This window comes from Suncus etruscus, chromosome 16 (assembly GCF_024139225.1).
Source record: "Suncus etruscus isolate mSunEtr1 chromosome 16, mSunEtr1.pri.cur, whole genome shotgun sequence".
NCBI lineage: Eukaryota > Metazoa > Chordata > Mammalia > Eulipotyphla > Soricidae > Suncus > Suncus etruscus.
Window position 1 is genome coordinate 43,493,254 of NC_064863.1, and position 23,677 is coordinate 43,516,930.

The 23,677-nt window shown below is 42.6% G+C and overlaps 1 protein-coding gene across 2 annotated transcripts in view; it reads right to left on the reverse strand.

The window, feature by feature from the left end:
• Window positions 1-23,677, reverse strand: part of SCFD2 (sec1 family domain containing 2) — a 413,047-nt gene that overhangs the window by 34,483 nt on the left and 354,887 nt on the right. For both annotated transcript variants that reach the window (XM_049790127.1, XM_049790126.1), the window contains exon 6: window positions 10,069-10,214. In XM_049790127.1, the coding sequence (XP_049646084.1) occupies window positions 10,069-10,214 (146 nt within the window). The remainder of the gene's footprint in view (window positions 1-10,068; window positions 10,215-23,677) is intronic.

Here is a 23,677-nt window from a genome sequence, read left to right on the forward strand (position 1 = left end):
CTCAGAGACCCTGGTTCCTCACTATTGTCTGGCTCACATCTGGGGTACAGGGCCACAAACATCAGCTTTTGGTCTAGGTGCAAGTGCTCTCTAACTCTAGGAACTCCTCAGCAATGTCTTTCACTTGCTTCTTCATCAGGGTTATGCTGGGGGCCAGCAGATGATGATGGGTTATGGAAGATTTGAGGAGAGAGAGAGAGAGAGAGAGAGAGAGAGAGAGAGAGAGAGAGAGAGAGAGAGAGAGAGAGAGAGAGAGAGAGAGAGAGAGAGAGAGAGAGGAGAGAGAGAGAGAGGAGAGAGAGAGAGAGAGAGAGAGAGAGAGAGAGAGAGAGAGAGAGAGAGAGAGAGAGAGAGAGAGAGAGAGAGAGAGAGAGATTTTGTACTTAGCCTAAAGTCTTAGGTTACATTTCTACTCAAAGGTCAGGGGCCAGACTTAGCCACAATTATCTGCAAGGGGATCTGGATCTGTTTATGCCCAGGAGAAAGAGAAACCAGGTTTGGGAAGCAGACAGGAGCTCTGCCGGCACCAGCAGCTCTGGGCAAATTTGGCTGAAAACACAAATATCAAAATCCTTTAACAACTGGCAAGTTGCATGTTGCAGGCCAGAGATTACTAGACCCTTCCCCTCTTCTGCATAAGAATTAAGAATTTGACCTTTGGTTAACTTTTTAGCTGTTTCCTTGGAAACCTGATAAGGGAAGAATTTCACACACAGTAGTCAGGCAAGATTGTTTACCATTAAAAATAAACAAACAAACAAAAAGTGCTTAAAAAATAAATCAATCTGCTGACACCTGTTTAGTAAAATTGGAAGAACTGTAAATATGGCATAGAAAGAGGAGGAGCTCTGGCTGCCCAGTACAATATCGTGGAGCAGAGCATGGAGGAATTCCTCCTCCAGAGTTGGAGGAAGCCTGGGATCTCAGTGTGCCCAGGGAAATAGGTTTCTCTAGGACATGGAATTAAGGGGGCACCTCCTGCACTACCTACCATTCCAGCCGCCCTGTGACTACAGTTCTGTGGGCTCTATAATCAATGCAGTTGTTCCTGGGTAGCTGTGCAGACCTGCTTCTGGAAAACTTTCGGAAGCTCCTGATGAGCTATGTCCTATTCAAATGGATGCTGAGGCCGAAGCTGACTTAGCTATTAGGCATAGAAAGCTCAGAGCTGAGCCAAGGTTCCCAAAACTTTGGGATATCCATAGAAAGGCCTTCATTTAAAATCAGAAGAGGAAAAAAAATCGAAAGTTTTACTTAAAATACTAATAGACATGTATCTACATTCATAAAACTATGTGCTCTAATTTTGGGGGTGGGGTATCATACCCAGTGATAGTCAGGGCTTACTCTTGTCTCTGTTCATAGATGCTCTAGAGGTGCTGGGGACTAAACTTGGGTTAGACAAGTACAATTCAAGTGCTCTACCCGCTGTAATATCTCAATGAAACTATGATATAATTTTATTTATTTATATTTTTTTTTGGGGGGGTGCCACACCTGGTAGTGCTCATGGGTTACTCCTAGCTGTGCACTGAGGAATCACTCCTGGTAGTGCTGGGGGGGGAGGGGAGGACATGGGATGCTGAAGATGGAACCTGTATTAGCTGCATGCAAAGTAAGGCCCTATCTGCTGTACTTTAGCTCTGGGTCCACCATATAACTGTTTTGTTTTTTTGTTTGTTTTTTTTTGGGCCACACTGGTTTGATGCACAGGGGCTACTCCTGGCTAAGTGCTCAGAAATCGCCCCTGGCTTGGGAGGACCATATGGGACACCGGGGATCAAGCCGCGGTGGCGATCTTTCCTTGGCTAGTGCTTGCAAGACAGACAGATACCTTACCTCTAGCGCCACCTTCCCGGGCCCCACCATATAACTGTTAAGCGTATTTTACTTATATAAGAGGCCTGATAAAGGCAAAAATACCCAAAATACCCAGGTGTGCAAAACTTGAAATCTTAATCTGTGTTCCAGATTCTGTGTTCTTTTTTTTTTTTTCGATTCTGTGTTCTGAGGCTGGCTGCAAGTATCTGTAGAGCCCAAAGTGATCCTCAATATGGTAAGATATGAAATAATAGGAAAAAATAATTCTAAAACTGATATTTCAAAATGTGTCTTATACTAGAAACTCCTCCTTTTCCTCCTCCTCCTCTTTCTTCTTCCTCTTCCTCCTCCTCTTATTATTATTATTTGATTATTTGATTTTGGGCTATGCCTAGTGACACTCAGGGGTTACTCCTGGCTATGTGCTCAGAAACTGCTCCTGGCTTGGGGGACCATATTGGACACTGGGAGATTGAACTGTGGTCTGTCCTGGGTCAGCCGCGTGTAAGGCAAATGCCCTACCGCTGTGCCATCGCTCCAGCCTCTTCTTTGTCTTCTTTAAGTATTTAGAATCTCTTCTAGAATAAACTATGCTTTTAAAAATACCATCTTTGGGGCCGGGAAGGTGGCGCTAGAGGTAAGGTGTCTGCCTTGCAAGCTCTAGTGTAGGACGGACCGTGGTTCGATCCTCCAGCGTCCCATATGGTCCCCCAAAGCCAGGGGTAATTTCTGAGTGCATAGCCAGGAGTAACCCCTGAGCATCAAATGGGTGTGGCCCCAAAACCAAAAAATAAATAAATAAATAAAAATACCATCTTTAATCAAAATGTAAAAAAATGAAACATTCTGTCTTGACTTAATTATTTTATTGAGATAATGAGTGATTAGGTATAGAAGATTCTTTTGCTCAGCTCAATCTGGCACTTGAAAAAAGGCAGTGTATATAATATTTTCTGACAAAGTTTTTGGTCCTAGGGGTCCATCCTGTTCCCACAAACATGCAAGGAAACATTATACATAAACCAGAGATTATCTGAAATATCAGCCCAACTCTAACATCTTAAATTTGGTGCCTGCACACCAAAAAAAAATAAATAAATAAATAAAAAAACCCACCACCGGGAGAGTAAGGATCCTGAACAAAGACTAGAGTTGATCCCATGACAGTATACTCCAAGGACGGAGAAACCCCATATCGCATAGGGCAAGTGAATTCCTTTTCGAATGACCCCAATATTTACTGTGCCAGGGCAGAAGGGAAAAAAAAAAAAGAAAAAAACACAAAACCTTGGACATTTATATATATATGTATATGTATACGTATATATATATTACCTTCATTTATTATTGTTATTATTATTTTTATTTACCTAGCTATTTTGGTCGATTTCTCTGTTTGGATGTGATTATTGAAATCGTTGTCCCCAGATATCCTTATTTATTTATTTACTTTTCTTCTTTTCTCTCTTCCTTTTCTTTCGAGAGGGGCTACGCCAGGTTTCTTATTTCAAGACCACGGCGTGTTTTGTTTTTTTTTTTGTTTTTTTTTTTTTTGTTTTTTGTTGTTTTTGGTTTTTGTTTGTTTTGTTTTATTTTGTTTATCTGTCTTTAGTGGTGCTTATCGATATAGCTGGAGTCCTCACTGGATATTTGACACTTTTTTTGGTACTGGTGGAGTGTTTCACATTCTTTCTCTCACTCATTTCCCAAATCGATGATGAGAACCTCTAGAAGGATTCTGCCCATCTTCGGGGTATTAGACTTTTACCCCCAGTTTATATATTTTCACCTTTTCAGGCAAAACCACGCAACTTGAACTAGCTAGCCCTGCCCCCACTTAGAGGGGGAAATCAGGGAGACATCAAGACCAAACTGATGCAAGACTACTAAGTAGTAGGTTAGATACAGAGGGGACCACATATTCTAGACGCCCTGGGGGAGAGGGAAGAGGAAAAGGGAGGTAGGACAAAAACGGAGGTGTAGGGAGGACAATTTAGGGATGGGAATCCCCCCGGATTTTATGTAAATATATACCTAAAATATTATTGTCAACAATATGTAAGCCACTATGATCAAAATAAAAATTACATTAAAAAAAAAATTTGGTGCCTGAAAGATCAGTTTCCAAGCCTGAATTGTTTCCACAACCACATCCCACATCAGGTTTGGTTATTGACCTTGGCTTTGCTGGCTGCTCTTGGTGTAGTTAAGAACTTTCTGTCTTGCTATGAAAGGCACTTTTCTTTTCTGAAAAACAGACTAAAAAAACCCAACTTCTCAGGAAAACGGAACTCTGTTAGAGAGGGTTTAACTTTTCGGTCCAAGGCTGTACAGGAAAACACCTGTTCAAAAGAGTTCTGAGAATTGTTTGACTATTCCATGCCTTGTTTATTTTTGCTACAACCTTATTATTATGTTGGGTTTTCATCTTCTTAAGGGCAATGACTTGCATTGACAAATTGAAAGGGGATTCCTTTGTCTGCCTATCCATCTATTTTCCCTTCCACCTGTTTGTCCATCCTTCAAATAAAAACAGGTGACTTTGGAAACTTTAAATATAGACCCTTCAGCTTTAATCAAAGGAGACCCAAGACCAGAGATATTCTACTTTGAGTTTGTACTGACTTTTATTACAGTCCAGTGCCAAGTTTCCTGTTCAGCTGAGTTCTATGCTTCACTGATTCTTCCAGAAAGGATACTAGTTGGTTTGGTATGAGGATCAGGAGGAAGCACAAAGCAAAGCAGTTGGGAGAGAACAGCTGGTGGCCAGGGCTGGGCATTGCTGATGGAAGTTGGTCTAGATGCAGTTCTGAGAGTCCTTGCTCACTTGTGCCTAGTGGCACAAGATAAACTGGGACTCCAGGATTGCCACTTGTTCCTAGATGCTCCTCCTGTTCAAAATACCAGGGGCACAAAAGCCAACATGCATCTGTGGGTCTTTTACTGCAGCCTAGCCCAGCCCTGGGAGACTGATACCAAAGCCTGGCAGGCAGGAGTCACGCAATATTTTGTCTGAAAGGCCTACTCAGGAGCTTCCTGCCCCGGAGACATACATCTGAATAATCTCCTGCTGCTGCAGCTGAGGAACCAACTCTGTGGCCTTTAAGAAGGAGGTTAAGCTGTAACATTTACAGTAGGTAATGAAAGCATAACAAGACTTGCTGCACAGGCTAAAGTAGGACTTGGGTTTCCAGTCAACAGTCCATGAACTAGTAGAACCTTTCCAAACAAATGGGCGTCAGCCATAAGCTTTTATATATAGCAGCTAGCAGGGTGGTATACTAGAGAAAGCAGTCCTCTCTGGGCACCCCTCCCCCAGCTTGGGAAAAGCTGAACCACTGCAAGAGAAGACAAAGGAAGGTCTGTTTTGTCCTTTGCTACAACATTATAGCAAACACTTTGTTGTCCAAGTGCCAGCTCCTGTCCTAAGGGCTTTATATGTATCATCAGGGCAGATTTATAAAAAGGTGACTTTTATTAGCACCTTTTAGGTTTCAAGGAACCATTTACAGAAAGCTGAAGTAACTTGTTTAAGTTCACACCATATGGTTAGGCTATAAGTCTAAAGGAGCTGGGTCAAAAGTTTGTTCTATTGATCTCTGTGCTAACCTTCCTCTCAAAAAAAAAAATAAGAACATAAGAAATGACATGTTAATTAAGTCCACAGACCCGGATCCAGTTACTCATCCATCCATCTATCCATCATCCATCCATCCATCCATCCATCCATCCATCCATCCATCCATCCATCCATCCACCCATCCATCCTTCAGTCCACCTATCTACAAACATCCATCACTCATATATCCACCCACCTATTCATCTAGCCAGTCACTCATCCAGCTATGTAATCTACCTACCTGCACCATCCACTCACCTATCATCCATGTATTCACCCATCTGTTCATCTACCTGTCCATCTTCCAGTCCACTCATCTCACTTAAGTCCACCCACCTATTCATTCAGCCAGTCACTCATCCAACTACATACCCACCCACAATTCAAAAATGTGTCTCCATTTATTTTCCTTTGATCCTTGCCAAGAGTGATCCCGAAGGGGCATTCTTCACAAAAAAGAATGAAGACATATCCACCAGGTTGGAAGTTGAGCTAGGCCCTTACAGCCTGTGGTGAGAAAGCAAAGAGGCAGTCTCTGGCTCTGGTAGTATGTTCTTTACATCCAGTGCTTCTGAAGTAGCTTATTAGTCCCATAAAGGCCCCCTTTCTTGACAATGAAAGAAATTCTTATTCCCCTGGACAGTACTTTAAAGTTTTGGGTTCATTTCTAAGACCCAGTATGGATCCCACTCCTCTAGTTCTTCTAAAAATATTATATGCAACTTAATCCTTTGTGCAAATTATTCTTCTTCAGCTAGACCAGTGTCTACTTTCTGTATCTGCATTGTGTCAGATGCATATTTCTTTTTTTTGTTTTGTTTTGTTTTGTTTTTTGGGCCACACCCGGCGGTGCTCAGGGGTTATTCCTGGTTGTCTGCTCAGAAATGGCTCCTGGCAGGCACGGGGGGACCATATGGGACACCGGGATTCAAACCAACCACCTTTGGTCCTGGATTGGCTGCTTGCAAGGCAAACGCCGCTGTGCTATCTCTCCGGGCCCAGATGCATATTTCTAAGGGGAGAAGCAATGAGGGTTAAAGCAGCATCTCTAGTGCTGGCAGGGGAAATAGGAGGGATTGAGAAACATTGTGATCGGAACAGAAGAGAGGGGACCGGAGTGGTGGCGCAAGAGGTAAGGCGTCTGTCTTGGCGCTAGCCTAGGATGGACCGCAGTTGGATCCCCCGGCGTCCCATATGGTTCCCCAAGCCAGGAGCGATTTCTGAGCACACAGCCAGGAGTAACCCTTGAGTGTCACTGGGTGTGGCCCAAAAACCAAACGAACAACCAAAAAAGAACAGAAGAGAGAAAGGAGGCTGGGTTTGTCCCTGAAATCCAGGGATAAATAATCCAGACAGAGCACTGCTCAGACTGGAATAGGAACCTGAAGCTAGACTAGATCTAAAACTTTCAGGCTGTTCTGGGAAGTCCAGGACATTGCCATGGGTTCTGTGTAGGAAAAGCCTGGGGTCAGCTAGAAAGCACAAAGCTTTCTGGTGCTAAGGACTGTGGACCAAATGGAGTTAGGAATGGTCACAAAATGACCTATTAAGCCTCACTTTCTTCCCAGCTGGACTCACATTCTAGTCTGGATATTTATCCTCTAATTTCATACACCCTGAATCCCAACAGTCTTTGATCTATTATAAAAACATAAGCACTGTGTTCCAAAGGCACCTCACAACTATTTATTGAGCAGGAGTGGTGTGAAGATACAATCTAGAAGACGTAGGTAAACAGCTTATTGAATCCCTGTGTCCACAGGCCTGCCACTAGTGATGTATCATATTCAGTACTTTGGTATTTGAAAAATACTGAAAAACCCAAACAAGTGAAAAATAAAAACTTGTTGGGATACTGATTCCAATAATCACTGCGTCTCTGTCTATGGAAACACAGAGCAAGAAGCAAGGATTCCTTTGCTGCTTTCAGTCTCCCATTTCTCCAATATACCAGCATGGCAGGCTTTAAGACATACTGAAGCTACCTGTGGAGTTACTGATTTAATGTTAACAAAATTAGAAGAATGCATCACAGGATGATAAGACAGTGCTTTTCTTTCTTTTCTTTTTTTATGATAAATAATAATTTTTATTTTGACCAAAGTGGATTACATATCTTTCACAGTAATATTTTAGGTACATATTAACATTGAATCAGGGGATTCCCATCACCAAATCTTTTTTTATTATAATAATAAATTTCTTCTTTTTCCTTCCTTCCTTCCTTCCTTCCTTCCTTCCTTCCTTCCTTCCTTCCTTCCTTCCTTCCTTCCTTCCTTCCTCCCTCCCTCCCTCCCTCCCTCCCTCCCTCCCTCCCTCCTTCTTTCTTTCTTTCCTTCTTTCTTTCTTTCTTTCTTTCTTTCTTTCTTTCTTTCTTTCTTTCTTTCTTTCTTTCTTTCTTTCTTTCTTTCTTTCTCTTTCTTTCTTTCTTTCTTTCTTTCTTTCTTTCTTTCTTTCTTTCTTTCTTTCTTTCTTTCTTTCTTTCTTTCTTTCTTTCTTTCTTTCTTTCTTTCTTTCTTTCTTTCTTTCTTTCTTTCTTTCTTTCTTTCTTTCCTCTCTCTTCACCTAATGCATCACAACTTCTTTTTTGGGGTGTTTTGAGGACCATACCTAATGGTGTGTTGGGTTGCTGAGTATGAACTCAGGTTGGCTGCATGCAAAGCAAGTTCCTTGCCTTTAATTCCTATATTGTCTGTCTGGTCCTCTCAGCCCTGTTTTGAATTCCCCAAGACATAGAGCCTGAGACCCGGACTTAAACCCAGCGCCTGCTGAGCCTGCTTCCCTCTCTCTTATGTTCATGATGGTGGTCCAGCATTTTTCTCTGTCTGCATCATTGTTTATATAACTCCCACAAGATACTGTCATACTCTGCCCAATGATCTCTGGCTTCTGGCTCTCTGAGATTCAGGGTTTTCTGAGAGTGTGGCTTTGAGTGACCTGGGTCAGTACAGTAATACAATGTAGGGACTTCCCAGAATTCCTTTTCCATGAGAGTCTGAGAGATGGTAAAGTGGACAACAGGGAGGTATAAGTCTAGGAAACTTCTTCATCCTTATCATGCCCAAGATCTATAGCTAATTTGGGTTTATGTAAAGCTGGCTGAATCAGTCACCACAATGATGATAAGACTTAAAAGGCTTCATTCATTTCATGCTTTGTTCTCCCATGGCTAACCACTGCAGCTTCTTACTTCTTAACATTCTTTAGTTTTACATTTCATCATCTTTCACCCGTTCTATCACGCCTTTTAGAACAACTTCATACTGTGGTATTTAAGATGACTGATATATATATATATATAAATATATATATACATACATACATATATATATGTATGTAATTTTTAAAAATGTAATAACTACACAGGGTTCATTAGTTGAGTGATATTATCCGGACCTCATAAAGTGGGGTTCTCAGATCACTGAACTCAAGGTGGGGATTTATGTTTCTGAGTTGTGTGCCAGTTTCGAAGGTCTTTTGTGTCTTGGTGGGTGATTTCAGATACTCATCAGGCCTATCAATCAACATTTTCAAGACCTCCATGAACACAGGCACAGCACGAAGGAGGTGGGTGCTGGCACCAGAAACTGGCACCTGGCTGTGGCCACCTGTGTGCCTGTGGCAAATCATGAAGCCCTTCCAGATCTCCCAAGAGCACACCCCTTTAGGATCACTTTTAGGATCACTCTTGGCAAGGATCAAAGGAAAAAAAAAAGAACAAACAGAAACACATTCCTGGAATACCAATTACTTCACAGGAAAAATGGCCTAGATTTTCATAAACTGATCCTTCCTTCCTTCCTTCCTTCCTTCCTTCCTTCCTTCCTTCCTTCCTTCCTTCCTTCCTTCCTTCCTTCCTTCCTTCCTTCCTTCCTTCCTTCCTTCCCTCCCTCCCTCCCTCCCTCCCTCCCTCCCTCCCTCCCTCCCTCCCTGGTGGGGCTCAGAGGATCATATAGGGTACTGGGAATTAAGCACGGGTTGGTCCTACTCCTGGTTTTTTTTGTTTGTTTGTTTTTTGGGCCACACCCGGCATTGCTCAGGGGTTACTCCTGGCTGTCTGCTCAGAAATAGCTCCTGGCAGGCACGGGGGGGGGGGGGGGGGGGGCATAAGGGACACCGGGATTCGAACCAACCACCTTTGGTCCTGGATCAGCTGCTTGCAAGGCAAACGCCGCTGTGCTATTTCTCTGGGCCCCTACTCCTGTTTTATCTCTCAAACCCAGGCTGTGATTGTCTTCCATGTTCACCCCAACTGTACTAAATCTCTGCTACAATATGAACCAAGCATTCAGATTCAGGGATGTTCTAGATTTGGGGTGGAAAGGGGACTTGGTGTGCATATCTATCTTTGGGGCTGGGGATATAGCTGAATGGTGGGGCACGTTCCCTACATGTGGAAGACCCATGGTTCTATCTCTAGCAGAGCTTTCCCTGCTTTACAGGGTACAGTTTTCCCTTCCCAGAGTAGCTGAGAGTAGCACCTCCAAATGAAAAATTGACAACAACAAAAAATCAAGTAGAACAAGTTCATCCTTTAAGAAAGGCTGAAATGGAAAATTTCCTCGTTGTATATGCAACTTACAAACATGACACAGATTTGATGGTTACTTGAAACCAGATGTACTTGCCTGATGTGTCTGACTTCCAGGAACATAGACAGACTTAAACTGTTTCATAAGTGCCCGCGCTCCAGCAATGTCCCGAAGTGAAGCAAAGAGTTTATCCACCGCAACTCTGGATTTGGGAAATGTCAGGTCAGTTGAAGAGTCGCAGCCTGAAATGATCCAGAAATATTTTCTTGGGTGACCAAATCTTGAAATAAAGTTTTTAATCGTGACAGCTTGAGCTGGATGTAACACAGTTGGGATTTTTTTTTTTTTAAACACTATTTCTTCCCCTCCCCATTCCCTCGACTTTGGCTGTTCACCAACTGGGTTATTTCAGTCATTCACAAGCAAGGAAACCTACTGAGTATAAATGCCTTTGACAGAAGTAGAAAGCAGAATGGCCTGGAATTGCAGCCACTGGCTTCCAGCCTGAGACGGCAGTTTTGCAGAGTAAGCTCCCTTGGGTCCATGATTTGCAGAACTCAGACTTGAGAAAATATCAGGAGACAAAAGAAAATACCAGGGAGAGAGCTGGGATGGATCCTCTCAGTTGGATCCCACTAGTACATTCCATAGAACAGAAAAGACAGGAAGGCTGGAGGTAACTCCCAGAACAAAATTTGCCTATGTCTAAAGGTGGGACCAAGTCTGTGGCGGATTTCAAAAAGCTCCAAGCTGCTAAAACCCAGAGGAGCGAAAGAAGATGATGGTTTTTGGCAATGATTTTGTTTCTTTTTGAAACTTAGAATAGGTGGATTTACTATGTTGTTAGAGGCTCATTCAAAAGAGAAATGAGCCTGAATAAGTTGGAAGTTGAAAATAAAACAAAACAACAACAACAACATATACAGATAGACAGACATGCACAGAGAAAAGGATAATGGTGATTTTAAAAAATGTTTTGCCTTTTTGGGGCCACACCTGGTGATGCTCAGGATGCTTACCCCCGGGATCATTCCTGGCAGGCTGGGAGGAACTCTAAGGTGTACCAGGTATTGAATGTGTGACAGCAAGGTAAATGCCCTACTTACTGTATTCAGGCTTTAGATGATGATTATTTTTTGATGGCACTCAGATATTTTTTATTTTTAGGAAACTTAAAAACTGGGAAATTTTAATGATAAAGTATTCCACTGAGAATTATAAAAGCTATATTAAGCCATCTCACTATTTTCCATTCCAAGAACCATCAGTTACTATCTTCTTACACTAGCCATGGTTCTTTCTAGGCACACATATGTTGAAATTAAAAAAAAAAGTTTCCAAAACTAATGAAAAGGAAAATACATTTGTGCTGTTTAGGGGTTATTTCAAATTTAATTCTGGTCTGAGCTTATATGATAAATAAGTTGTAGGAAAAATATGTACAGGATTAACAGTCAAAAATCCCAAACCACAATGAGAAAAGTAGTGCATACCACTATAAAATATAAAAATGTTACTAATGGGGGGCCGGGCGGTGGCGCAAGAGGTAAGGTGCCTGCCTTGCCTGCGCTAGCCTTGGATGGACCGCGGTTCGATCCCCCGGCGTCCCATATGGTCCCCCAAGCCAGGAGCGACTTCTGAGCGCATAGCCAGGAGTAACCCCTGAGTGTCACCGGGTGTGGCCCAAAAACAAAACAAAAAAAAATGTTACTAATGGTTAAGAAATATCTTTATTGCTATTCATAAAATGAATATTAGTCATGTACATCTTATATGTGTAAAGCCCTAAGTTCAATTTCCAGCAATAAAACCTAGGATGATACATTTTTCTAATCCATCAAAAAAAATTTTTTTTTGTTTTTGGGTCACACCTGGCAGCGCTGAGGTGTTACTGCTGGCTCTACACCCTGGCAGGCTTAGGGGACCATATGGGATGCCAGGATTTGAATCACCATCCTTCTGCATGCAGGCAAACGCCCCAACTTCTATGCCATCTCTCCCAACCCCATCAAATTTCTATGTTAAGGATGATTAATTTTGACTCTGAAGAACTGTGGGTCTGTTCCAGCATGAGCTCTCACCTCACCTTGGTAAGCCATGAGGTAGATCTCTCCCACTTTCAGGGCAGGGGAGGGGGCACAGGGAGAGCCTTTGCAGGTACAGACTGTCTGGCCCAGCCTACACCTGCCATGTCATGCTGGCTGTCACCTGGAGGTCTGGGAAACAACTCCTGGATGCTGGATGACCTGTCACCTGGATACTGACTGCTTCCAAACTTAAGTTCTAGAAACCGGAGAGATAGCATGGAGGTAAGGCATTTGCCTTTCATGCAGAAATTCGATAGTTCAAATCCTGGCATCCCATATGGTCCCCTGAGCCTGCCAGGAGCAATTTGTGAGCATGGAGCCAGGAGTAACTCCTGAGCACTGCCAGGTGTGACCCATAAAAACAAACAAACAAAACAAACAAATAAATAAACAAAAAACAAACTCAAGTTCTAGAGAGTACCTACATCTTTCTGTATCTTTGACTCTTGGTCTCTATCTCTCACACACTCTCTCAGAGTTGTACATATGCTCACAAACATTTTCTTAGACACAAATTTTCTTAGATACACACACAGTATGTCACTAGCATGGCTAGAGAAGTCAGGAGGTTGGAGGAGGCAATGACTAGACTAAGTTTAAAATGTCTCTCTACCACTCTAACAGTGCTAGTTGGAAATGATCACTCTGGACAAGAACTGGGTGCTGAAAGGAGGTAAAGTGATGTGCATGATACCCTTTCAGTAAAAAATATTGCAAACCACAGTGCCTAAAAGGAAGAGAGAGAAACAGAAAGAGAGAGAGGGAGAGAAAGAGAAAGAGACTGCCAAAGAGGCAGGGGTGGTGAGGAGAGGGGAATTGGAGAGAACTGGGGACATTGGTGGCAGAAAATGTGCACTGGTGAAGGGAGGGTATTGGGCATTGTATAACTGAAAAACAACAATGAACAACTTTGTAAAAGTATATTAATCATACAGTGCTCTAAAAATTTAGGATTACTTTTTAAAAAAATAAAAAATTAACCATCTTAAAAATTAATTAAATGCCTTCCTATTGATGATTAGGTTGTTTTGCTCACAGTTCTAAAGATACGTCTGATTGGGATCCAAGCTATCATTTGAGTTTAGTCCAGAGCCCCATGCGGCTCCACAGACACAATATTGGCTCTCATTCTCACACTGACCCTGTAGAGAAGAATCTCACTTTGGAGTTTTCCCCCTGCTCTCCTGCCCCACCAATCGGCAGCTGGGAGGGGGCGCTCCTGGAGGCGTGGAGAGCAGTTAGAGGAGAGGTCAGAGGGGAGTTGAGTGGCTAGAAAATGCTAAGCATGGAGGTTATCACCCCCTCATCGATCCAGCTGGCTGACACTGCCTTTACTCTTTTAAGTCATTGTTTAAAAGATGGAGTCTTTTCTCCTGGATCTCAATAAATGTTTGGCAAGTGAAAATAAGATGGAAAGAACATAATCAACAATAACAAACCTTGGCAAGTGGCATTTCATCTAAAATCCTTTAATAAAGCTGACTGCACTAAACCTCTGGATCAGGACAACCTGATAAGAACCAAAACTGTGACTAGGAAGTGTTTTTTTCCAGATATTCTTTTTTTTGGGGGGGGAAGCTCACACCCGGCAGTGCTCAGGGGTTATTCCTGGATCCATGCTAAGAAAATTGCTCCTGGCAGGCTCAGGGGACCATATGGGATGCTGGGATTCGAACCACTATCCTTCTGCATGCAAGGCAAACGCCTTACCTCCATGCTATCTCTCCGGCCCCTTTTTACAGATATTCTTGGTACCATGGGTGATCAGAAATCATTTACCAGGAGTGTGTGTGTGTGTGTGTGTGTGTGTGTGTGTGTGTGTGTGAGAGAGAGAGAGAGAGAGAGAGAGAGAGAGAGAGAAGAGAAGAGAACTCACATAGGTACATGTGCATACATATTTTTTAAAGTAAAGAAACTGATATTAATTAACATGAAAAACTAAATTCTTTGAGTATTCTCTGTTGATTGAATTTTATTATTATTTTTTGTAACCACTATGTCCTATGTAGAATTTTCAACTTTATTCCACTCAGGGCCAACAAGAGGGCTTCTTAAGAGACAGTTCAACAGAGGGAGGGAATAGGAGAAAAAAAAAGAGAGACAATTTAGCAAACTAAGTGCATGCTTTGTTTTTGTGTGGGTTTGTTCCCCAGCACATCATGGAACCCCCAACCCCAGAACTACCAGAGTGACCTCCCCTCCCTGCACATACTGCTTCAAGCACAGACTCTGGAGTAGCCCCTGAACACCACTAGATGTCTTCTCTAAACTGAAAAACAAATAAAAAGCAAGCAAATAAAAAATTTTAAACCCCATAAAGTGAACAAGAGGTGAATGGCAACCCAATTTGAGGGCAGAATTCTAGACTGACATGTTTTTTTTCCTTCAGTCTTTTACAATCACTTTGTATATACCTAAGTCAAAAGCACTTTTGAAATGACTTGTGTTTATTGAATCTGTAAAAATGCATTTAATTTTGTTTTTACTGAAACAACCTTTACAAATCGTATTTCATTAGCTTGCTCAGTTGCGTAATTAAAGTTTGCAATAAGTCTCACAGGCGGAGACCAGGCTGGGCATAGACACAGCTGACTCTTGGGATTCAGACAGCCCCATAGAGCAGAGTAGAGCAGATGTGCCGGGCTTAGGGAGATGTGGAGAGGGGAGGGGCCAGCGTTTCAGCATCTGACATTCCATTTTACAGAGGCGCTGCAGATGTCAGTCCCAGAGAGAGGGGCATGTGGAAGAGATTTAGTTCTATTTTTTGTTTGTTTGCTTTGCTTTATTTATTTATTTTTTTTGCACCACACCTGGTGGTGCTCAGTGGTTGCTCCTCACTTTGCATTAAGGAATCAGTCCTGGAAGGCTTGGGGGACCATATGGGATGTTGGGTACAAGGCAAACCCCCTTCCTGCTTTACTATCTCTTTTCAATTTATTTAACACTAATTTAGTTAGCCCCTATTTATTTCTATCTTGTTAGAATCTCACTTAGAAGAGAAATAAGCCTGGATAAGTTAAAAGTTGGGGAGAAAAACATCCAGAAAGAAAAAGGTAATATGACAAATTTTTTTATGTCACTGAATTTTTATCAGAAAAGTTAAAAAATGGGCCGATGAGATAGCACAGCAGTAGGGTGTTTGCCTTGCACACAGATGAGCCAGGATAGACCTAGGTTCAATTCCTTGCATCCCATATGGTCCCCTGAGCCGGCCAGGAGTGATTTCTGAATGCAGAGCCAGGAGTAACCCCTAAGCACTGCTGGTGTGGTCCAAAAACCAAAAACCAAAAATAAAATAAAATAAAATAAGAAAAAGAAAAGTTAAACAACAGAATAGAACATGGGGGCTACTGAAGAGTATGTATATTATATATATGTGTAAAATTTATATGAATTACATTTACATAGTATGTATAAGTGAAAAATATATCTATACATGTTTCTAGGGTTCTGTATTATTCTACTTGGACAATTGTGCCCATGGCATCATTCTAATTTTAATAACCTGTGTGACTTTTAAGTTTCTGTGATACAAAAGAGGTATTATAATCTCTGGGACATTAGATTTCAGGTCTCCCTTCTCCTTGTAGAATCCTTCACATACACCAGTGGTTTTCAGTAGGAGGTCAAATGACCCTTTGTGGGCCTCCAGGATAGTATCCCAAGGAAGCCACAGATGAAATTTGTGAAAACAGGGGCTATGATATGAAACTAGGGATATAATTGGTAGACGAGGGACAAAGGAAAAAAAAAAGAAAACCAGGTGGGAACAGACACCATTGGGAAAAAGTTGAGAACTGTGAGTCTCCAGCACATGGCAAGGTTGGTGGTAACTATATATGCAAACAAGAGTGGGCGAGAATATTAATGAAGCTGGCCAAAGGCCAAAAATCAACCAGAAATATCCAGGTAAGAGTTCACAAAGAGCTGACTATTTCCATAAGCTCTTGGTACTCCTCATGGAATGGGGCCTCTTCCAAACATCCCAAAGGTCCCAAGGACCTTTGGTTCACTCATTCCTGCTCAGGGTCCTGGCATTTCCTAGTTTGTGGCTTCTTGAAGGAAGGAAGAAAGGAAGGAAGGAAGGAAGGAAGGAAGGAAGGAAGGAAGGAAGGAAGGAAAGATAGAAGGAAGGAAGGAAGGAAGGAAAGATAGAAGGAAGGAAGGAAGGAAGGAAGGAGAGAAAGAAGAGGAGGGGTGACTGAGCTATGCTGGGTGCAGAGAACATGCAAGGCTCCTTACTGTTCTCTAGTACTGTATCTGACTCATGGAGTACACCCACCATCTAGTCCTTAAACAGATGAGTAGGGAGAATCGAGAGACCACAGAAGAGTGGAAGCAGACCAACTGTGCTTGCAAGTGACAGTGCAGACTTTCTCTAGCAGATAAACTCTCTCTGCAGGAAATTTCAAACAAAGCACTCAGATGGTTCTGAGTAATTGCAGCCTCCATTCCTAAGCGAATCAACTCTCCCCAAAAAGGCTACTTTAGATGAGCAACCTCAAAAGGCTACCTAAAGGTTGCTGTTTAACAAGCAAAACTAAACATGACATGGTTGTACGAAAAAAGTAATTGAGAGAGAGACAGAGACAGAGAGAGAGAGAGACAGAGACAGAGACAAAGACAAAGACTAGGGGTGTAAGGGTTTGGGGACACAGAGAGTCAGGCAGAAATGGCTGGTCTTGTCAAGGGTGCTTATTCAGTAATAATACTGTACTACATGAATCTCTTAAATGCAGAATCACAGAATCTCTTAAATGCATCAGCTATGATCTTAAACAAATATTATGAAATAGAAACCAGTCCAACTACTTTTTAAGCCTCTAGCAAATTCAGCTCTTTAAAGCAGCTAAAAAATAAGGGGGGGGGATGACAGCTGAAATCTATTATTATTAGGCGGGTGTAGGATGTGTGGTGGACGTGGAAAGACTTGTATAGTTATGAGAGGATGTGACTGGTCAGAATTCTAGCTCAAACTCTAGCTCAAACTCTGAGGCTTTTAGTGAGGCAATGTGAGAGAAGCCTGAAGAAAAGTGTCAGGAGAATGTTTAGAAATTGCTTTTAAATTTCTTTTCTTTTTTCTTGTGCTAGGGAAGAAATCCACTAATTTGCTATAACACTGATTAGAAGCTCTTTCTTTAAAAAAAAAAAAGGCAGGATTTGTGGAAAACAATATGGAGATTCCTCAGAAAACTGGAAATTGAGCTCCACTATAATCCAGCTATGCCACTCCTAGGGATATACCCTAGGAACACACACACACACACACACACACACACACACACACACACACACACACACAACAATTCAAAAGTCCCTTTCCCCTATATTCATTGCAGCACTATTTACAATAGCCTGACTCTGAAACAACCAAGATGCCCTTCAACAGATGATTGACTAAAGAAACTGCAATACGTATATATACACAATGGAATATTATGCAGTCATCAGGAGAGATGAAGTCATGAAATATTCCTCTACATGGATGTACTGTTATGTTGAGTGAAATAAGTCAGAGGGAGAGAGATAGACACAGAATAGTCTCATCTATGGGTTATAAGACAAATAAAAGACATTATTGTAATAATGCCCAGAGATAATAGAGATGAGGGCTGGAAGGACTGGCTCATGATATGAAGGTTGCCACAAAGAGTGGTGAGTGCAATTAGATAAAAAAACTACATTGAGAACTATCATAACAATGTGAATGAATGAAGGAAGTAGAAAGCCTGTCTAGAGTACAGGTGGGGTGAGGAAGAGAGAGATTTGGGACATTGATGATGGGACAGTTGCACTGGTGAAGGGGTTATTCTTTATATGACTGAAACTCAACTACACTCAGTCTGTAATCAAGGTGCTTAGATAAAGATATTATTAAAAAAGAGAGAGAGAGAGAGAGAGAGAGAGAGAGAGAGAGAGAGAGAGAGAGAGAGAGAGAGAAGCACCATGGGCATAAAAGAAAGGCAGGAGAAAGTGAGAGAAGAAAAATGTCTGCCATAAGCAGGCTGAGGTTGGTTATGGGAGGAAAACTGGGGACAATGGTGGTGGGAAATGTTCACTGGTGAAGGGATGGGTGTTGGAACATTGTAAGATTGAAAGTCAACCAGGAACAACTTTGTAAATGTGTATCTCATGGTGATTCAGTTAAAATTTTTTTATAAAGGTAGGCTTGATTGTATAAACTTCTGTTAATAAGACAATGGGAAATCAGGTTTTTCTCATATCGTTTTGACTTTATGCCCCTTTTTTAGGAACTAAAAGTCATGACTGGGTAGAATGAAGAAGCACTAATGATGGATCTGCATTCACAAACATTTCCAAGGAGGGAGACATGCTGGTTTGGGGTAGGAAGCCCAGACCAGTTCCCAAACATGGCCTCTTATAATTAGTGCTTTCTACCAGGTTGACAGCTTTTACTCTATTAAATGAATGACAAGAAATTTCTAGCTTTATAGTATGTCTGTCCCCTTCACACTGTGCCAAGATTTTGGAGAACTAGAGTGATTTGCTGGACTCTTAGGGCTGACTAGGAACATTGTCTATCTCAGGGTGTTTTCAAAGCTGTTACAGGTTGTGGCACCTAGGAGTGGGGCTCCAATCCATAACAAAAGACTGCTGCCATTCGAACTAGCAGAAAACAAGGTTGTAGTACAGGCATGGCAAGCGGCTGGCCACCACATGCCCGTGAGCAAAGTCTGGCTGGCAGTCTTCATATTAACATGTCTGGGCTTCTGTGTGTCCTTTCTAGGGTTGAAGAGTTGAAGCAGCAATAGAGAAACATAAAATGGATGTGAATGTATGATGGGGAAGTTTCAGCTGGCACAGTTTTATATTTTTTCTTTCTTGGGTCACACCCAGCAGCCTCAGGGATTACTCCTGACTCTATGCTCAGAAATCGCTCCTGGCAGGCTTGGAGGACCGTATGGGATGCCGGAATTTGAACCACCGTCCTTCTGCATGCAAGGTAAATGCCCTACCTTCATGCTAGCTCTCTGGCCCCTTGACTGGTATACTGTACTTCCCTTTTAATGAAGGCTAAATAACTGTCACTTGATTAAAGTGGAAAGAGTATCCTTGCAGTGAAGAAGTCTGTCTGGCATCCATGGCACGTGGAACTGAAACCTACTGTTCAGTGCAGAGGTGTGTGTGTGTGTGTGTGTGTGTGTGTGTGTGTGTGAAGAGATCAGGGGTGGTCTGATTTATCACAATTGCAATAGAGGTCCAGAGTTCCCCAAAGATCACCTGGAAGTCTTTGGAGGCACAGGACAAGGAGGGAGCTGCAAAGTATTCATCAAGGTATCAAGGAGTGCTATTGCTCTTCCTCTCACAGCCTGAAGCTCAATTTTGTCCTTTTGATGATCTTACAAATAGTTCCAAAGTTCTATTGCCCAGGAAGGACTTTTGTTCTTCCCCCTTCCCATCTTTATTATTGCTGTGTTTGGGGTCACACATTTGGCTGTGATGCAACAGGGATCACACTGTGCAATGTGGATGGTGCTGGGGATCTACTTGTAGCCTTGTGTCTGCAAGGCTCTAAGCCTTGTGGACACAGCCCTAGACACTGAGCCTTCATCCCTAGGACTGTCCACAAAGGATTTCTAAGACATAGGCTGTGCATTGTTCTAGAAATACTAATGAGATGGAGGTAGAGTCAGGGAATGACATGGAGTTCTTTCTTGGCTGTGTTGTATCCCTGAGAAATACTTTGTTATCCAAGCTACAATGAATAAATCACTCGGGGCTGGGTGTGCCTGCTGATTATAAACTTGTGATACAGCTAATTGTCCATTTTGTAGAAAAAGATGAGATCTGAGGTCAAACCACAGCTCATTAAAAACCTTTCAACCGCCTTCCCAACCGTCTCCTGCCTCTTGTTCTCAGTGTCATCGAGAGGGGTTCTGAAAATCTGAACAGTTTTTCTTTTCCATTAGTCTCTTGAGCACTAGCCTCAGGGAACTTTTTAGTATGAGACTATAGGAAGGGATAGGAGTGTCTTTTCATTTATATTGGGGGGAGGGAGACTGGGTGGCTAATAATAAAGGATTATTTTCTCATCTATTTGAGAGAAAGGGAAGAATCAAAGGGAAGCTTATTGGCCTAAAGTTTCTTTCAGTCCTTTTGTGTCTTAAAAGAATGGCAGAGCAAATGGAGTTTATTTTTTCTCCAGTAGCATACAGATCAAATCAGATCTTACTCCCCCAACCACTCTCCCTCGAATCTAAGGTTCCCCCGCACCTGTTGTTGTAACTCTCCACTGAACCCGGCCAGCAGGGCTACGCCTGAAACTGGAGCTCCCACCAGATGAGGCCTCTTATCTATTACTTTTCTGTATTTTCTTTTGCAGGCAGTGTGGATTCGTGTGTGGGTTAGCCGTGCCTGACTCAGCGATGGGATGGAATCCAGAGAGGGTTGCCAAGGAGCCCATGGCCCCTAGGAGAAGGATAAAAATACCACCATTCTCCTCAGCCCACTCCCCCCTTTTGAGGCAAGGAGTTTGGACAGGGGCAGGACCCCAGAAACAAATGCAGAAGAAAAGACATGCAGGAAAGTTTATTGGAGCACGGGGAAAAGACAACAGTCAGTCAAACTTAGTCCTGCCTCAGAGAATGAAGCTAGGCATGCTGCTGGGTGGCTGAGAACCAGTGACTGCAGCTTCCCAGAAGCTTCTTACCAGTCTTGATCCTTCTCTTCCTCCCACCCCCAAGTCTCAGGCTCCCTAGAGTCACTTCCTCTCTCCACACACCTCTGCCAGAGCCAGCTCAGGTGAATCACACGTGCCTACAGGGACACTTCGTATTGTGCACAAAAATAAACTGAAATGAGGCTTTTATTTGCTGTTGGGTAGAGACTGCATGACTCCAAATCATTTTCTGAAAACTGTGCCCACCTGTGTGTCGAAGATACATATAAGGGGCTCAAAAAGCAGTCTTTGCCCGTAGGAAGAATGGGGGGGATGCTTAGAAGAATAATGAGCAAATGTTAGGTCTGGGCCTGAGGGCACAAGATACATTTCACAGCAGAGTAAAAGACTCAGCTCCATTTCCTCTGAAAGGGCAGGAAAATTGAGAGCTATCTTGGAAATAAAAAACTCCAAAGTGGCTAGAATTCCTATGGGACCTCCGCCAGAAAAGGGGAAAATATGATCAACCTGAATTATCCAGGTGGGCAGCCCCTGAGGTTGCTCTTCACACGCCAGCTCAAAACTGCCTTCCTTGCACCAGGTGAGAAAATGGGAGAGGTGCTCAGGGCCACGGCAAGTGGAGCAGGCAGGTGGTTGCAAAGGGTTCACTGTGGGCCCAGAGAAAGGGGTGGTGGGGAGGGCTGACCTCAGGCTCGGCAAAGGTGATGAAGGTATGGCTGCACGTGAGATGGGGACGGGATGTCCTTTGGTAACCAAGAAGGGCAAAACTTCCGTGGAAATGGTGGTTCGTGGATTTAGCCTTTCCACTTACAGTGCAGGCTCTGGCTGTCTACTCTACGGGCTGATCTGGAATATGACTCAGGCCCAGATTTAAGTGGGAGCATGCCAGTTGAAGTAGCTCCTGGGAATGACCTCTCTAGAGACATCTGCAAAGGCTCTCCTCATCCCAGAAGACTGCACCAAGCTCTCCTTGAGTGTCCTTGGCATGTGTAGGACAGATCTCCCCCTTCTCTGTAGAACTGACAGAGAAGGTGAGTCATTGTTAATGACAGTGACACTCTGTGACTGAATGAAACACCTGTCAAAGTGAGAATGAAAATGTATGTGTCTGAACTACTATTTTTCATCAAAGAATACACCTAGGTTATCATTTTTGTTTGTTTTTTTAGGGCCATGTGGGGCAGATCTCAAGATTTACTCCTGGTTCTGGGATCACTACTACGAGGCTCAGGGGACCGATCATATGTGGTGCAGGGGATCAAACCGGGCTTGGTTCTGTGCAAGGCACTCTACCCACAATACTATCTCTTTGATACGTCTCTTTTGTTTGCTTTTATAAGTTATTAATTTTTTATTATAACACCATGATTTACTAAGTTGTTCATAATACTGTTATTTTAGGCATTAGATGCTCCAATATCAGTCCCACCACCAGTGTGATCATCTCTTAACAAATGTTCCCAATTTGCCACCTACTACCTATCCTGTCTCTTTGCAGGCAAAAATTTATTTCATTTGTTACAACACACAGGTAAATAGAGTTATCAAAACACAGATTGTGGGATTGATCTGATCCCACTCTACTCAGTATATGCCTTGTTACTCCTTGGTTGGAAACATCTTTTTTTTTTTTTTTTTTTGGGTCACACCAGGCAGTGCTCAGGGGTTATTCCTGGCTCTATGCTCAGAAATCGCTCCTGACAGGCTCGGGGGACCATATGGGATGCTGGGATTCGAACCAACAACCGTCTGCATGCAAGGCAAAAACGCCTTACCTCCATGCTATCTCCCCGGCCCAGAAACGTCTTTTAATGTGCACCTTGGATTGATAATTAGACCACCTGGTACCACCTCCAGGTGTGGTCTCTTTCTTCAGAATAAATACTCAAATCTTCAGGAAAATGTTCTCTTGCATTTCTGGACTTCCATGGATTTTATTGCTTCTTAGGAGCAAAGGGTAAGTATGTTGGAACTCCTGAAATCCGTTTCTCCCTCCTTTTGTGTGTGTGTGTGTGTGTGTGTGTGTGTGTGTGTGTGTGTGTGTGTGTGTGTGTGTGATTTCCTAGAACAACATTTGCTTCCAGACACATCTATCCAATGTTTTGGCTTTAGAACCTGAGGATTCATTCTTTAACAGATCAGTAAGATTCCCTTTGTGATCATTGTTATATCTAACAATGGTATTAGTAAAGTCATTGAGGATTTATTGTGTTGGTTGGTGGTAATTGAACCTTCTGTTACTGTTTAGGTTCATTAAGCTTCTTGGTTTTCTATGAACTTTCCCAAAAGAGTTGCAGTGGTCCTACTGGCCTGACATGACTATAAAATCCTGAGGTGTTTCAAGAACTCATATGTGATTGCAGGTTTGGAGGTATAGAGATGAAAACATTTGGGGACACCTCCCTTCTAGATTCTTGTAAAGACTTTAGTGATATTTACAAACATATATGCTTAGTCCTGTTTGTTTTTTTCCTTCCTCCATCATATACATGTACTGAGAGCTAACCACTAGCTAGATTCTGAAGATAATGTCTACTGTTATGGTGCTATAGTCTTGAAGTGGGGTGGGGAGAAGAGCAGATAACGTGGAAATAAATAAGCATAAAACCCAAAATATATATTAGAGAAAAGTACTCAGAAGAAAAATGAAAAAAAAAAAACTCTTTTAAATATGACCAAAGGAAACTTCTTGGAGGAGGTGGCATTCTTGGAAGAAACCTTTATGAAAGGAACAGACAAGGTTGGCAGATTACTGAAGAAAGTTTTCTGGGCATAAAGATTACACATGTATGTGAAGGCTCTGGGGCAGGAATGGACTTAGGTGGTGGGAAATAGGAGCCCTCAGAGGTTGGCAGGATGGAGCTGAGTAGCCAAGGGAAAAAGAAGCAAAATTCAGAGAAAGGAAAGGCAAGTTCCAGAACCCAATTATGCCAGGCCCAGGGACTGGAGTCCTGAGTGGAGAGCAAGAGGTGAGAGC